At 53.3% G+C, this 15,398-nt stretch overlaps 1 protein-coding gene across 4 annotated transcripts in view; it reads left to right on the top strand.

Annotated features, from left to right (window-relative positions):
* CPNE5 (copine 5) overlaps nucleotides 1–15,398 on the top strand; it is a 106,344-nt gene that overhangs the window by 6,956 nt on the left and 83,990 nt on the right. The window contains exon 1 of one of the 4 annotated variants that reach the window (XM_027127087.1): nucleotides 2,089–8,231. The exons of 1 other annotated variant lie outside the window; for it this stretch is intronic. In XM_027127087.1, coding sequence (XP_026982888.1) covers nucleotides 8,137–8,231 — 95 coding nt within the window. In that variant the 5' untranslated portion in view covers nucleotides 2,089–8,136. Of the gene's footprint in view, nucleotides 1–2,088; nucleotides 8,232–15,398 lie in introns of those variants that run through there. 2 more of the 4 variants (XM_027127077.1, XM_027127076.1) reach the window with 2 other exon arrangements.

Genomic DNA, 15,398 nt, shown 5'->3' with positions numbered 1-15,398 from the left:
CAGGCAGCTGGAGATGCAAGCAGACGGGCTCCGGGGGCAGGGCCACTGGGACTTCAGCTTCCACACAAAGCCAGGCTCGTGGCATTTTGTGCACATTTCAGTTTTCTTCAGCAGCCAGGCAGGCAGATAAAAGCAGCTTGGCATGAAAATGAATTTAGCGCTTGGGGAAAAAAAAAAGAATGTTTCACCCTTGGTGGCTTTTCAGACTGCCCAGGGCAGGTACAGCCAGGGGACATGCTAAGGAGCAGCAGTGTAGGGAAAATCCGAGGGCGGGGGTGGGGTGGGAAATAGCCCCCTGCCCCACCCCATCAGCCTGAGGTGGGGAGGGGCACAGAGTCCTGAGGCCTAGGCAGACCCTCAAACAACTGTGGCAGGGGAGAAATGGGAGGGATTTGGGGGAATAGACTCGATCAAGCCTTTCCAGTTGAAAGTCCAGCTGTTTCATCCCTCCCCCAGGCCAATCAGGAACTCATCAAGTGTGTCGGTGGGAGGCTGGGACTGCAGGGAGGGACATAGGCTGCTTTTAAGCTTCTGAAGGTTCAAGTGCGAGGATTCATTCTCCAGTTCCCAAGATGCGAAAATAAGAGGAAATGGGCTGATATCAAGTGGAGAGAGAGTTCAGGAGGCCCAAGAGCAGACTGGCTGACTGGGGGGTAATATATTCAAATGTAATTAAATCCAGCAAAAAGGAAGAGAGGGAAGCTGAGGCCTGGGAAAGGCTAGGCTGTGGAGGACCAAGATCCAAGACCAAGACCTTCAGGGCACGCCCCCTGCTAGGCAGGAGAAGAGAGAAGTGTCTACCTAAGAGAAGTGTTTTGGAGGTTCAGTGGAAGGAGAAACTCGGTGACCTTGGGTGAATCCAGGCTAGCTTTCTGGAAGAGATTTTACCTGAAAGAAGGGTAGAATGTGGGCCTGGTGGAGAGGAAATGGCAGGAAGAAAGGCCGGGGGCAACCATGTGGCTGGTCCTGGTTGGGTGTAAAAGGCTGATGGTGGGGGTGGGGAGATGGAGGTTCACATTGGCCCTTATCGCAAAAGGCCCAGAGATAGGACACTTGCATTTATAAATAAAGTCAAGGGGACCCATCCCTTCTTGAAGGAGCTGAGGTGAGAAAAAAGGTCTAGGAGTTGATTCTAATCTGAACTCCTGTTAGTTTTTACCTCCAGTTGCTGCTTATTAGCAAAACAACCTTGGGCCAATTTCTTTCCCTCTCTAGGACTCAGTCTTCAGATTTGTAAAATCGAAGTGAGTTGCATTATCTTACAAGTCCTTTGCAGCACTGAGGTTTCCAATACCGCAACTAACAATACTGAGCTAAATACTGGGTTAAATGTGTGTGTGTGGCGGGGGGAGGGTGCACAGTGACACGCTGTGATGTCTATGCTGGACAGGGTGAAAAGTGGAAGGGACAAGGCTCTGAGCACAGATCACATGGTGCTGGGACTAGGTCCCATGGACATGCGAGGGGCTGCCTTGCAGACACTGAGTCACCTAGACAAGCCCTGAGTGAAGATTGGAACAAGAGAGGCTGGTGTCAGGCGAAGACAGGGGCTTTGGTCTCACACAGTCCTGGGTTTGCATCCTGTCTCTGCCACTTATCCGTGTGAGCTTGGGCAAGTTAAGGCCCGTATTCTACAGATTCCTACAGCATAACTCAAAACGAGTGCTCCAACTCCACTGGGCAGGGCTTCTGAGGAGACTGGGTCTCCCTCATCTCTCTAGCCCTGGCAGTGAACTAGCCCAGCTCACTGCACAGGGTAGTAAAGTTTTATCAAACGAGACAATAGCGTCGTAGTTATTGTGAGGATTCAGTGTGTGATGGATGTTAAATTCTTATTGCTAAGCTTATTACATGGTAGGTTCTCAGTAAACAAAATAAATAGATAAGAATCCCTTCCCGGGCTTCCCTGGTGGCGCAGTGGTTGAGAGTCCGCCTGCCGATGCAGGGGACACGGGTTCATGCCCCGGTCCGGGAAGATCCCACATGCCGCAGAGCGGCTGGGCCCGTGAGCCATGGCCACTGAGCCTGCGCGTCCGGAGCCTGTGCTCCGCAACAGGAGAGGCCACAACAGTGAGAGGCCCGCGTACCACAAAAAAAAAAAAAAAAGAATCCCTTCCCTTCTCTGTGCTACTGGTCAAGGAGCCCAGAGATTCTCAATCTGATAGTTGTCAATTCAACAACTGAATTCGTAATAGATGCTCAATAAATGCTTGCTCAATCAATGGAAGGCTAGATGTGAGATGTATGTGGTAGTGAAGACTTGGGCCCTGTTTGGGACTGCTAGGTGGAAGCCAAGGGTCCTCATGAAGGAGTCAGTGTTTCAGAGGGGAGAGATGAACTTTTCATGTAGTCATACGATCAACTGAGCACCTATTACGTGCTAGGCACTGCCTTTGGAGCTGGGAGTGTAACCATGAACAAGGCAAAGTTCTTGCTTGCATAAAACTTGTATTCTCGTGGGGGAACATACAATACAGTACCTCAGGGTACTGCTCTGAGGAAAAATAAAGGAGGGTCAGGGGGCTGAGAGTAACAAGGTACTGTGTTAGGTAGTGTGGCCAAGGAAAGGCCCCTGCAGGGAGGGCATTTGGGCAGAGACCTGGGTGACCCGGGACAAGTGTTCTAGGCTGAAGGAACAGTAGGTACAAAGGCCCTGAGACAGGGGCCTGCAGGGCCCATAAAGAGGCCAGTGTGGCTGGAGTGAGGACTGTGAGGGGGAGAGAAGGACGAGATGAAGTCAGAGAGGTCACAGAGCCCATGGCCCATCAAGTCCTTTTACCACAGAGAGAGATGGAAGCCAGGGCAGAGTCTGAAGCAGAGGAGTGACATAACCCGACTCTGGTTTCAAGTGGATCCCCTGTCTGGTGTGAAGATTCTAGTAGCTAGACTGAAAAGGCAGGGAGGCCTCCCTCACTTGGAAAAACAGGAGAGGCTGGAAGGAGGAGCACAAAAGAAGTGAGAGAGGAAGCCCAGGGGTGGGAGTGGGGGGCGCAGATGGGATCCTAGGGGCGGGAAAGGCTGCTGCACCAGCAGCTGGAAGGCCCTGGGGCTTCCCTTTGCCCAGATGACTGATCTAGCCATGCTGTGATGTGGGGAGAGGCAGAAAGGAGGGGCAGGGTGGGGTTCCAGTTGGGATGGTGGGGCATCTCCAGGAGGAATGGGGGCTGGAGGTGTGGGGAGCCCTGTGGCCAGCTTGTGCCTCTTGCTCCACCCCAGCAGAACATGGCTGCTCCTCAGACCTTCTCAGGCAGGTCCGCACTGCACTTGGGTGCCTGACCTTGCTGTTATTAGTGGAGTTTCTTATTGAGGGAAGAGTCAGGTGACCTTGAGTCCTTTACTCCCCCTCTCTAAACTTTTGAGTGAAAGAAGGGGTTTAACCTAGATGGTCTCCAACCAAGCCCCTTCTAGCATTTCTATTAATGGATGGAATCAGACACTGCATCTCCCCTACCTCTCTACTGCCACAGTGGTTTCAGGTTCCTGTCACGCCCTCTGTCTTTCCATCTCCCCAGGGCTCCCATGTACAGTGGTGCAGGGCATTCACCTCACAGGGGCACCCAGCCAAGGGAGTAAGTGGAGGCTCAAATCAAGCCCATAGTCTGCTCCACAAGCCATGTGCCCTGGCTGGCTCAGGGATGCATTTACCCAAAGTAAAGAAGGCCTTTTTCCAGCTTGTTCTGAGGTGCAGTATGGTTAGCCCCCACTCCCCTGTCCCATGCTCACTCCATCTTCTGCTCCTCTGTGTTCCTTTTGTCTTACCATCCCCAGCCTCAAACAGGGCAGATCTGAGGGCAGCATTTACACGACAGGCCTGGGGGAGGGTGGAAGACAGCAGCTGCCTCATCTGTGAGCTCTGCCTCCCAAGCCCTGTGGTGCTTTTCCTCTCCTTATCAATGCTGCGGGTTGCCTCTCGAAATTGCTCTGCCGTCATTAACACTGCGGATTAGGTCAGATGAGAGTATGTTTGCAGTCTTGGATGGCAAAGACAAAACGCTGATGCTGATTATTCCAAATCTTCTGGACATGGCCCATTCTGTGCTCACAGTTTGTAATCAGAGGGACAAGCATTGGTTACATGGTGGGGTGGGCAGAGCTGTGGTTGGCTCTAATCTGGTTGCCAGGCCCAGACAACACGTCTGCAGTGCCTGATGGCCTGCCGGCTGGCTTGCCTAAATATCACAGGTGACCTCAGTTACTTGACACTATCATATCCCTCAAAGAAGAAATGACCTCTCCAATGTCAACACCCATAGACTGCTTTTGAACCATCAGCAATTCATTTGCGCGAGCACTGTGAGCATTTTGCTCTGGGTCTGATCAGCAAGTTTTGTGTTCTGCGGTCACTGGTTAGCTATGTAATTATGGGGTGTCTTTCAGACCACCTCTCCTTCAGTGTCCCCTTCTGAAAAGCCTCTGTGCCCAGAGGAGGCCAAGGCCCATGGCCTTGCATCATGGCCCCTCACCTTCTGCCCTCATATTCTATCTCTGCCACTTTCATCCTGTGCTCCAGCCACACTAGGGTCCCCAAACACAGCTCTCTGGCCCTTAATCATGCTGGTCCCCTGCCAGAAGCACCTGTTCAGCCTTGTCTTCCAGGCAGAAGTTAGTTCATCATCCGTAGCAGCCACTGTCCTGTCTGTACCCTCACCTTTACCACTTCAGTGCACTCCAGCCCCACATCCAACTGTCAGCACCTGTACTTCTTTGCCTGATGCTTTCTCTGGCTTCTGGAACCTGCATTGCCACTTTGTGCTGGTCAGGCCAGAAGTGTCAGGGAATTAAAGCCCTCCAGAAGCGGCCCTCAGCCACTGAGCCAGTGACTGATGAAAGTTGGTGTATACATACCCCTGCTCCCTCGCCCCTCTGGTGGGCTAAGTGTGAGGTGTGTTTTGTATGGTCTCCTAGAGCTTCTCAGTGGGAATGAGCCTTAGTTGCCCACAGTGATAACTGATTTGATAAACCACCCTTATAGGCTGCCTTCCTTACGTCACCTCCACACTCCCCACATAGCATTTCCTTAATCTCCCCAATAAACTGCTCACATTTAAATCTTTCTCTCGGGGTCTGCTTCTGAGGGAACCAAACAGACATCATCAATGTCCATCTCAGTGTCACCCCCTTTTTGCAGTTGCTCCTGACCCTCCCTTGTGCCCATTCCTGGGGTAGAGCTGTTGGTCACTCTTCTCTACTCTCTGGGCCCTTTATACCTACCTCAACAGCACTCCTCATGCTGCATTGTCATTTATTTTCTGCATGTCCTGGGGTCCCCACTGGCCTGGAACTCTTTGGGGACAGATACTATGTCCTTTTCACCTCTTTATTCTCTGAGCCTAACACAGCACCTGGCACAGAGACGGTGCCCAGTATAATTTTTTTTCCCCAAAGAGCCAGCCATGGAAATGCAATGACTGAGAGGGAACGAAGAGAAACAGACAAGTTCCAGAATTTTTCTAGAAAGAGAATCCGGGGATGCTGTCACATTACAAGGTTATGTGACCAGATGCTGTCACATTACAAGGTTATGTGGTAGAACTTCAGTCTCACCACTCACCTGCTTAATTACCTACAGTGGATCCCACCTGTTGTCCTCCTCAACTGGGCCTAATTTCATGGATGACTTTTAAGACCCTCCATCATCTGGCCCCATCCTAAGAGGCAGTCAAGGTTTGTTCAGTCAGGCTTTGGTCTCAATGGCTGGGGTTCAAATTCTCACTCTGCCAGTTCCCAGCTGGGTGATCATGGGCGAGTTACTTAGCTTCCCTGGGATAATAATACCTCATGCCTGTACTTATTTTGAGAATTTATACTCACGCATAGTCCTTGTGAATATATTTAAAACCACTGAATTGTACACAAAATGGTGGAATTTTGTAGTACGCAAATAATATCTTAAAAATTAAGCATGGTGTCTGGCCCAGGATAGTCTCTTCGAAAACGGAATGGTGGTTATCACTGTTTCCAAGGAAGTTTTCCAAGGGGCCCTAGCACCTGGCCAGGCACAGGGCAGGTATTCTGTAAATACTGGTAGAATGAATGGATAACATATTCCACAAGTATGTCTGGAACATGTGTAGGACAGGTATGGGGTGGGGGGAGGGAACAGAGAGTCCAAGCCCAGTTTTGCATCCTTCAGAAAAGGAGGCCCGACTTATCCTGCAGAGAGGGTCTTAAGCCCAAACCGGAGAGTGGAGCCTTCTGACGCAGCAAGCCTCCGCTGCCCTGGGCATCCCAGCGCCTTTGTTCTTGCTGTCGGGTCCCAGGTTGCAGAACACAGTGCAGCCAATCCTGAGCCATGGGTAAAAGGAAAACACTTAACCCGGGCCGATGAATGTGTTCTTATTTATCTTTGACTCTGGCTGTATCTGATGTTCTGGGAATTGACTTCAAACAGAATCTCGAGGCGCCTGTTAAGGCCCAGCTGCCAAAGCCAGGCCCGCGGGGCGTGGCTTTTCCAGGGCCAGCCTCAGGCTCTAGGCCTCGCCAGGACCCCTCCCCGGGGCACAGGGGCGCGTCGCGTCCAAACGCCGGGCGGTGGGCGCAGAGGAGGTTTCAGCTCCGCAAGGGTGAGACTGAGGCTGAGGAGGGGTCACTGGAGATTTCCTGGAGACGACCCTCTGTGCGAAGCCCTGGAGAGACGCCACAGCGCAGCAAACCCAGAAGGGCGAAACTGGGGCAGGGTGGGGCCGCAACGGGCCTGGCTGGGAGGGGGCCCGCCTGAGAAGTGCCTCAACTCTCTCCTCGCTCCCACGGCTGGGATCAGAGACCAGCACACAGCAGGCGCCTACTTGGTGCGGGTTGCAGAGAACCCCCGGGGATCTCGGGCCGCCCTCTGTCTGGCTGGAGGAAGCTTCTAGACCTGGGGGCTGGTTAAGCTGTGTGGTCACGACGGGCCGGGGATGGGGAGGGCACTGTCGCGTGGCTTAGGTGGCTGACTCCTCGTGGCCAGGCCCGGCGAGAACCAGAGGCAGATGGGGGAGCGCCCATGCACCCACTCTGCCTAGGCCTAAGGACCCTCACTGGGAAACCGAGGCGGCTCCTCCAGACACCGGGGTCGGCCCCACATGCTTCCCCAGGAGATGTGTAATCTGTTTCTGGACTGAGACCTGCCCTCCGTTGGAACGCACCCTCAGCAAAGATCCCCCCCTCCAAACCTCTGGTTGGGGGTTGCTGTCTCTTTTGCACAGGTCCCTCCCCACCCCCGCTCCACATAGACCCTTCTCATACAGATGCCCCTTGGTTCACACATCCCTTTCCCTCCCCGGAGATGGAGACCCCTCAGGGAGGTGGGGAGTGGAGGGCGGGCGCAGACGGAGACGCGCACGGCCGAGACCATCTCTAGCTGTCACTCCCCAGGCTCCCAGCATCTGGAGCCGCGTCTCCACGCCCGCCACACGCACAGAGATTCACATGCTCGCACGGACACACTCACACTAGCGCGCAGACCCCGCCCGCGGCCCCGCCCCGGCCCCTGCGGGCGTCCCCTCCGGCGCTCGCGCACCCGGCGCGCAGCCCGCCCCGGGTGGCGGGAGGCGGCGGCTTCGAGCAGATTTGATTTTCCCGCAGCCCGGGAGCCCCGGAGCCAGAGCCCGAGCCGAGGAAGTGGCGCTCGCAGCCGCGTCCCCACCCCCGCCGCGGAGACCCAGCGAGAGGCGCCGCAGCCCCTGCGCTCCGGGCTCGCTCCGCGCTGCCTGAGTTTGGCCACCCCCGCAGCTCGCGCCCCATCCGGCCCCCCACACCCCTCTCCTTCTCCTGCACCCTTTCTGTCCCCGCCCCAAGCTCCCCGCCCCTCTCCCGGTGCCCCCTCCACGACTCCGCGCGTCCCTCCCGGTGCCCTCTCCCCGCGCTCCTCCGCCTCTCCCGGCTGCGCCTCAGCTCTCTGTGCTCTTTGCGCCTCTCCGCTGGGCCCCCAGCCTCCTCGTCGCGTCACCCGCGCCCCCTCCTGTATCCTCTGCCCCCGCTCCCTCCGCCCCGCTTCCCTCTCTCACTTCCCACGCCCCCTCTTCGCTCTCCTCTTTCCTCCCTTTGCCGCCCAGCCCCGGCTCCGGAGTTGGGGGAGAGCCCAGGGTTTCGGTTGCTCCGGAGGAGGCGTGAATCGCGCAGGGATTTACTAATTTGGGGTGGAGGGCGCGGTGGGCTATGGAGCAGCCCGAGGACATGGCGTCGCTGAGCGAGTTCGACTCCTTGGCGGGCAGCATCCCGGCCACCAAGGTGGAGATCACCGTGTCCTGCAGGTGAGCCTCCCGCTGGCCCTGGCCCCCGGCCCCGCCCCTGGCCCCGGAGCCCCTGCGCCCCTTTGGCTCCGACCATCTACCTCCGTGCGCCCCCTTCCAGAGTGACCTTTTCTCCAGGACGCCCCTTTGCCTGTCCTGCAAGAGCCCCTGCCCAGCCACGGGTGGCGACCGCGGAATGGGAAGCCAGGCTTAGGGTCGTATCCCAGAAAGTTTGCACTCTGCGCTGTTGTTGCGAGGAGAGAAGACACAGGAACGGGGGTCCAGACGCCCGTGTGGGGAGAGGGAGGTAGTGAAAGGACATAGCAGGGTCTTCACAGCAGTCTATTTCTGATCATCCCCTCCCCAAATCCAGAAGAGAATGATCTGCCTCATCCCTCCCAGGCGTGCCCAGCCTCTGCCTTTTGTGCCCTCCTTCCCTCTCTTCTCCACCCTCCTTTGCCCCAACACCCTCACCCTCTCCTCCCTTACCCACCCACCATTCTAGACCCCAGGATTTGAAAGCCTTTCTTCACCTCCAACAACAAAACTGACTCTCAGGAAAGGATCAGATTGACTCATTCGTCCTGAGATGTGGATAATTGATAACGACTTAAAGTTGCACCATTAAAAAAACAATAACTGGGGGTACAAAATCTTAAGCCAAAGGACTAGAACGATGAGTGTGGAATTTTAGAGTCCAGCAGGGGAGGGGGAGGAGAGTTTTTGTGGGCTGCCACCCCCAAATCCTCAGTCGTGTCACACAGGCTTTGGGAGTCACTTCTTCATCTAAGCTGGGTCTCCCCCAGGTTCTCCTATGTGAGAGGAAGGCTGCCCCAGGCAGTAAGGGATACAAGTGGGGAAGGGGGAATTTATCCCTAGTGCAGGCACCCTGTGGCTGGCCTAGGGTCACTGCCTTGCTGGGATTGTGAGGGGGCACTGTGGCCTACGCAGAGGCTACCTCTTGTGTTTCCGCTGGAAATGCCATTCCCCTGCCCCAAGTGACCAACAGCATTTCCAGGGTCCTTGGTGTGCACTTGTTCCAAATCGCCCAGGCCTCTCTTTGATCAGACCTTTCACCCACCCTCATGGCACCCCAACCCTGTGTTCCCAAGTTGTGGCATTGGGGAGGTGTAGATGGAGCCAGGGGAACTGGGCTGGGATGTGAAAGAGGGAAGGACTTGGCGGGGGGCTGCGGTTTAGGGTGAGTGGGAGTGAGGGCTGATGAAGTTGAACATAGCTGGCCCCTGCATCAGGCCCTTCTGGGGGCTCCTGTGATAACACCACATGTCTCCCCTATGGTCCCACATACGGTTTTGTCAGAATTATCTCCCAAGGCCATTTGCATCTTGCCATTACTCTGCTGGGAGATTCCTGACTGCCCATTAGCTCCGGCCTCACCTCCTCAGCCATCCACAGCTGCCCCAGCCCGTCCTCCCTTCCCTGCTGGTGCATAGCCCTGCGCCAGATGCTCCTTCCCAGCCTTCAGTCACGCCTGTGTCGGAGCTGTCTCGGGAGGCTTTTCACCTCAGAGCCTCTGAACAGCACAATCTCTATCCATATCTCACCCTGCCTTCATCTCTGCCAGTTTGTGTCCCCCCATCCTGAAAAGCCCGGCCTTGTGCTCCCCACCCATCCTTCTCACCCTTGAGAGACACGCAGCCCAAATCACTGCCTTCTGTGTTCCCTGGGTCCTGAGCACTCAGCCTGGGCCACCGGGTCTCTCACATATTGAGCACAAAACCTCTGAAGACATCTCAGGTGTGCAGACTTCATTCCTCTTCCCCCAAAGCAACTTTGTAAGCATTTGAGGGCAGCGATCCCCACCCTGACTCAGACCCACGAACCCAGAGGAGGCAGAGGGCACAGGGCATTGTGGCTTTGGAATCAGATTCTTTAAAATGGAATCTGCTCCACCACTTGGGGCAAACTTTTAGCCTCGCTTTCCCCCATTTGTCAAGTGCAAACAACGAACCTGTTATTCATGGAGAAACCTTATTCACAGAGGTACCCCTCATGCTTGGAAGCATGGCTGGCATGTAGCAGGTCCTCACCGAATACTGTTGGAGGACTTAATTTACAGGAGTAGAGGATCATGAAGCATCCAGCATGCTGCTTTGCACTTGCTTCGCACACAGTAGGTGCTCAATAAATAACAACAGTGATTATTGTAAGGCAGTAGCACTTGGCCCCTCCTGTTTGCTCTCTGGAAGCAGAGGTGTCCAAAGACTCAAACCTTTTGCCTAAGCAGTACCTAGGGATGCAGTTGAGTTCCTGGGGGATGTGGTTCTGGGATCAACCCTGGTGTTCATTCCCTTTCATGGGACATCAACCTGAGAAGGGCATGACCCAGGCTCTGCTCCTGCCCTCCCAAAAGCCAGAGAGTGGGGAATAATGAGTTTTGGTAGGAAGGGGTGAGGAGGGAGGAGTCACCTGGAACGGCAGGGAGGCAAGAAAACAACGTGGGTAAACTTGAAATTGTAAATCCATCTGTTTGCCTCAACCAGGTCTAACTATCCAGTTTCTAGAACAGATCGAGAGAGGGAGAGAGAGAAAAGGAAAAGGAGGCAAGGAGGAGGAGGATGGGGAGGAGGGAGAGCTGCACAGAATGGCTTTCTCCAGCATATTCTATACTCCATGGCCACCAGTTAATGAGAGCCAAGGCCTCCTCCCCTGCATCTCATGGTCAGCATTGACTGAGCCCAGGGGAGGAGGCTACAGGGTACCCCTGCCCTGAGCATCTAGGTGACACCTGCTGGTGGGCAGGGAATAGTAGGGCAGGCAGAGGGGTTGGTGGACTGAGAGCTCCAGGGGGCTTCAGAATGGGCAGCTGGGGATGAGGGGGCCAGTGTTTCAAAGGAACTGGAAACTAGCATTCCTGGGAGCTAGTTCCCTTCCCTTCTGCTCCTTAGGAAGGTCCCTGCCATCCCCTGCAGCCCTAGGAGGTCTCTGCTGTTGCCTAGGGGAGGACCTGACCCCCACCATGCCTATCCTAGGACACTCCTAGCTGAGCAAAGCTGCCTGGCACAGGGGCATGTCTGAGCCCTAGCACAGGACCACAGCAGAGGCCCATCCAAGCCTCTGCTGAAGGCAGGTGACACTGTGGGATGGATGTGTTTGGGCCCCTGCTTCTTTGTGTTGGGTGTCTCCTGGGCTAATCTATAGTCTACTCCCAAACAATTGTTTTCACTGATTTTGGTAAACTCGGGCCAAAGATTTTAAAGCCTCTGGTTGTCTGGCTCAATGCTTGTAAGAACATGAGTCTGTGGGGTCTGTCCACCTGGGTTCAAATCCCTGTGATTTTGGGTAAAGCACTTAACTTGGGCTGTGGTTTCCTCACCTGTAAAGTAAGTGTAATAATCCTTATCACAGTAGGAGGATTAAATGGATTAAGCCATGAATAGTAATTTATGTTGCCTATTATTTGACACCTGAAAGTAAATAAAAATCTGTCTCTATAGCTGGTTTGTTTGGGTCCTGGAGATCTGATCCATCTAGAAAGTTCTGTTTCCCCCCACCCCCAGCTTTATTGACATATATTTGACATACTATGTACATTTAGTGATTCTGAGGGGTTGTTTAGGGAGTAAGTTAGACGGTTTGTGAAACCAGATTCCAGCAGACATTGTAGAAAGTGTGAGCCACGAGCTTCTCTTTTCTCTGTTGGTCTGTTCCGGACCTTTCCTGACTTTATTAGCCTCCCTGCAGACCCAGTCAAAACTCACCTGTCCAGTGTCCTGTTCCCAAGGGCCCCACTATTTCTCTATGCCTCGTCTGGATGCAGGGATCCAGACCAGCGTGTTGGTTAGAAAGAGCAATTTGCATTTTTTATGTAACAGGAAACCTGTGCACTTCCGTGGGGTCTTGCTGGCAGAACCACTGAACGATTCTACATGGCGGGGCTCCTGAGACCCACAGGGAAGGCAAGGAGGGGACAGTCCAGAGGCAGGTGGTAGCTTAGCCCTGCTGGGATCTCTCAAGCAGCTGCCCTCTCCCCTCCAGCTGACGTGGGGCTGGTGGGCAGCTGTTGCCTCTGCCCCAGAGATGTTGTTTTCTGCTGTCTGTTCAGGTTGGCGTTTTGGAGAGGCAGCCTAGCTCAAGAGCTGTGCCCTCAGCCTCTCAGAAGGGGTGTGAATGGGCTCAGAACACTGTCTTCTGACAGGCAGGGGGAGGGTGGCTTTGGGGGAAGGAGGAGCCTGGGGGCAGTGTGGCAGCTGTTAGAGCCATTGCTAGGAAAAAGAGGTCTATTCAGCCACTGACTACATTAAGATACTGTTTAGTGGAGCCAGAGGAATAAAAACAGTGGGATTTATTGAGTGCTTACTACATGCCAGGCATTAACATCTGTACTAGGCTGAACCATATGCAGTTGCCTGTACTCAGCTGTTTTTAACCTACTCAAATAGCAATTTGGTACAAACTCAGACTATTATATTAGTTTTCAATTGCTGCATAACAAATCACCATAGTCCTAGAGCTTGAAACAACAGCCATTTATTATCTCACAGTTTCTGTAGGTCAGAAGCCCAGGCACAGCACAGCTGACTTGTCTGCTCTGGGTCTCTCCAAGCTGAAATCAAGGTGCCTGCAGGGGCTATGATCTCATCTGAGGCTTGGGGTCTAAGCCAAGCTCATTTAGGTTGCTGGCGGAGTTTAATTCCTTGCAGCTGTAAGGTTAAAGTCCTGTGTTCTTTTTGGTTGTTGGTTTGGGGCTCTTAGCTCCTACAGGCTGCCCTCAGGTCCAGCCATGTGGGCCTCTCACAACATGGCAGCTTCCCTCTTCAAAGCCAGCGGGATAATCTCTCCAGAGTCTGCTACTTGATATAAAGTAACAGAAGTGAGTATCCTATCATATTCCCAGGTCCCACTCACACTCAAGGGGAAGGGATTGTGCAGGCTTGCACACCGGGGGTGGGAATCGCAGGGACCGTCTTAGATTTCTGCCTACCCCAATTACTGCATCTTTTTTAAGCTTACAACAATCCTATGAACTAGAAAGATACTAGTAGTATTTTTCCCTTTTTGCTGATTAGGAAATCGGGGCTCAGGCTAAGGAACCGGCCCAAGGCTGTACAGTTAGTGTGTTTTGGAGAAGGGGATCCAAATCCAGTTTCCTCAGACTTCAAAACCTTGAGAGCCTCTTGAGTTTGAGGATTGGGGTCTCCAAGGATGAGAATCATGGTAGGGCCTGGGTACCAACCATGGTAGATGTAGCCAAGAAGTAGGTACTCTGTCTCCAAGGATGAGAGGCCTTCCTCGCTCAGGGATGCCAGGCAAACCCAGAACCAGAGGAATCCCTAGGGAGCAGAGACCAGAGAGAGTCATGGGATTGCAGCTGGCCTTCCCTGGCATCTAGACCATATGGTAGTAGCTTACCATCTGTCCTCTTCCAGCCCACAGGTCTCCCTGCTCAGACCTAAGTCCATTGCTGGAGATGACCTACCATTGGGAAGAGAGGGTGGGGAGGAGGTGAGGGGAATAAGGCTGGAACAAGTTTTGGGCACAGAGGAATCAGATTCAGTTAGGAATGCTTTGGCTGTAGGTAACAGAAAATCTGATGGTAGGTCAAGCCCAAAATACATTTATTTTTCTCAGATCACAGTGAGTCTCTACGTAGGTTATCTCAGTTCCGATTTGTCAGCTCACTTTGCCATCAAGGATGCAGCTATCTTTCTATTCTGCCATCATCCAAATGGTGGGCCTCATTGTTACAAAATGACTGCCTCTTTTCTAGGTATCACAACCACATCCAAAGACAGGAAGCAAGACATTGGACCAAAGGCCTCTCTCTGAAAATTTCTTTTTATCTAGAAAGCACAGTCGCTCCCCAAATCTCTCAGCAGACTTCCCCTTCTATTTCAGTGGCCAAAGGCAGGTCTCATGTCCACCCCAGGCCAGTATATTAGTCAGTTTGGCTGGCAAAACAAAATACCATAGACTGGGTGACTTAAACAAGAGAAAGAAAAATTTATTTCTCACAGTTTTCAAGGATGGAGGTCCAAGATCAGGGTGTCACATTCTGGTAAGCCCTCTTTCCTGGCCTCAGATGGCCACCTTCTCACTGTGCTCGCATGGCAGAGAGAGAAGGTGAGAGCAGAGAGCAAGCTCTTCTTATAAGGGCACTAATCCCATCATGAAGGACCCACCCTCATGACCTCAAATAACCCTAGTTACCTCCCACAGACCTCATCTCCAATACCAGCACATTGGGGGTTAGTGTTTCAATGTATAAATTTGGGGGGTTACACAATCAGTCAACAGCAACAAAGGACAGGAGCCTACCTTCTCTGACTTTAGGCCATCTGCATCAGATAACTGAACCAGCGTGGATTCTATTAGGAAGGGAGTGAGGAATGCTTGCTGGGTGGACAGCCATGGCCTCTGCCATAAGGAGGCTTTCCAGGTGACCCACAGACTACCTGAGATCCCTGGGGCTACAAGGGGCCTCGAGTTTGGTGTCTTTGAGGACTGACTCCTCAGATTTTCCTGCAGTCAGTGGACAGCCAGTGTTAAGTGACTGGGGACTGATTTTCCGAGCACAGCTTGGCTGGACCCCTGACAACCTCTTTTCCTGCTAGTTTCCTGGTCAAGAAAAAAAGACTTAGTGTGATTCCAAAACATTGCAAGGTGCCTCTGTCTCCTAATGTCGCTCACCTCTGCTGGCCTAGCCTAGTGCTCCCAGTAGGAGAAACTTTAAGACTTGATGAATGGGATGGGGGTGGGCGTGAGGAGAGAAAAATCAAGCACACTTCCTACATTTCTGTTGTAAAAGCTATTGGCTTCACAACTGCACAAGGCAGGGATGTGCTGCGTGCACAGATGAGGAAACTGAGGTGAAGTAGCTTGTGCAAGGTCACAGAATTACCATGTGGCTGTGTGGAGATTCTAGTTTGAATGGATCTGAGGCCAGAGCTCAGGCTGTTTTTCCTCGGTCACGTAGCTTAAGAGGGACAGTTATTACAATAATTAATAATAACAAAAATGCAAATAGCTCCAGGAAGGAGAGCTCTTTAAGCCACGTGAAAATTGCCTTTTAGACCTTGCTGAGGTTGCCTGGCAGGGAGACAGTGCACGGGAGTGAGGAGCAGGATTTGAAAGGGGAGATGGGCGAGTGCCAGGGGCTGGATGCCAAGGTCCCTCTCCTTTCCTGGGATTACTTCTGCCTGTTAGGACAGGGAGCAGGGCAGGGAG

Source organism: Aethalodelphis obliquidens, unplaced genomic scaffold, assembly GCF_003676395.1.
Source record: "Aethalodelphis obliquidens isolate GAN/ISIS:26980383/991018 unplaced genomic scaffold, ASM367639v1 scaffold31, whole genome shotgun sequence".
NCBI classification, from domain to species: Eukaryota; Metazoa; Chordata; class Mammalia; order Artiodactyla; family Delphinidae; genus Aethalodelphis; species Aethalodelphis obliquidens.
The sequence above is the reverse complement of the archived record's forward strand: the minus strand, read 5'-3'. Positions and strand labels throughout refer to the sequence as shown.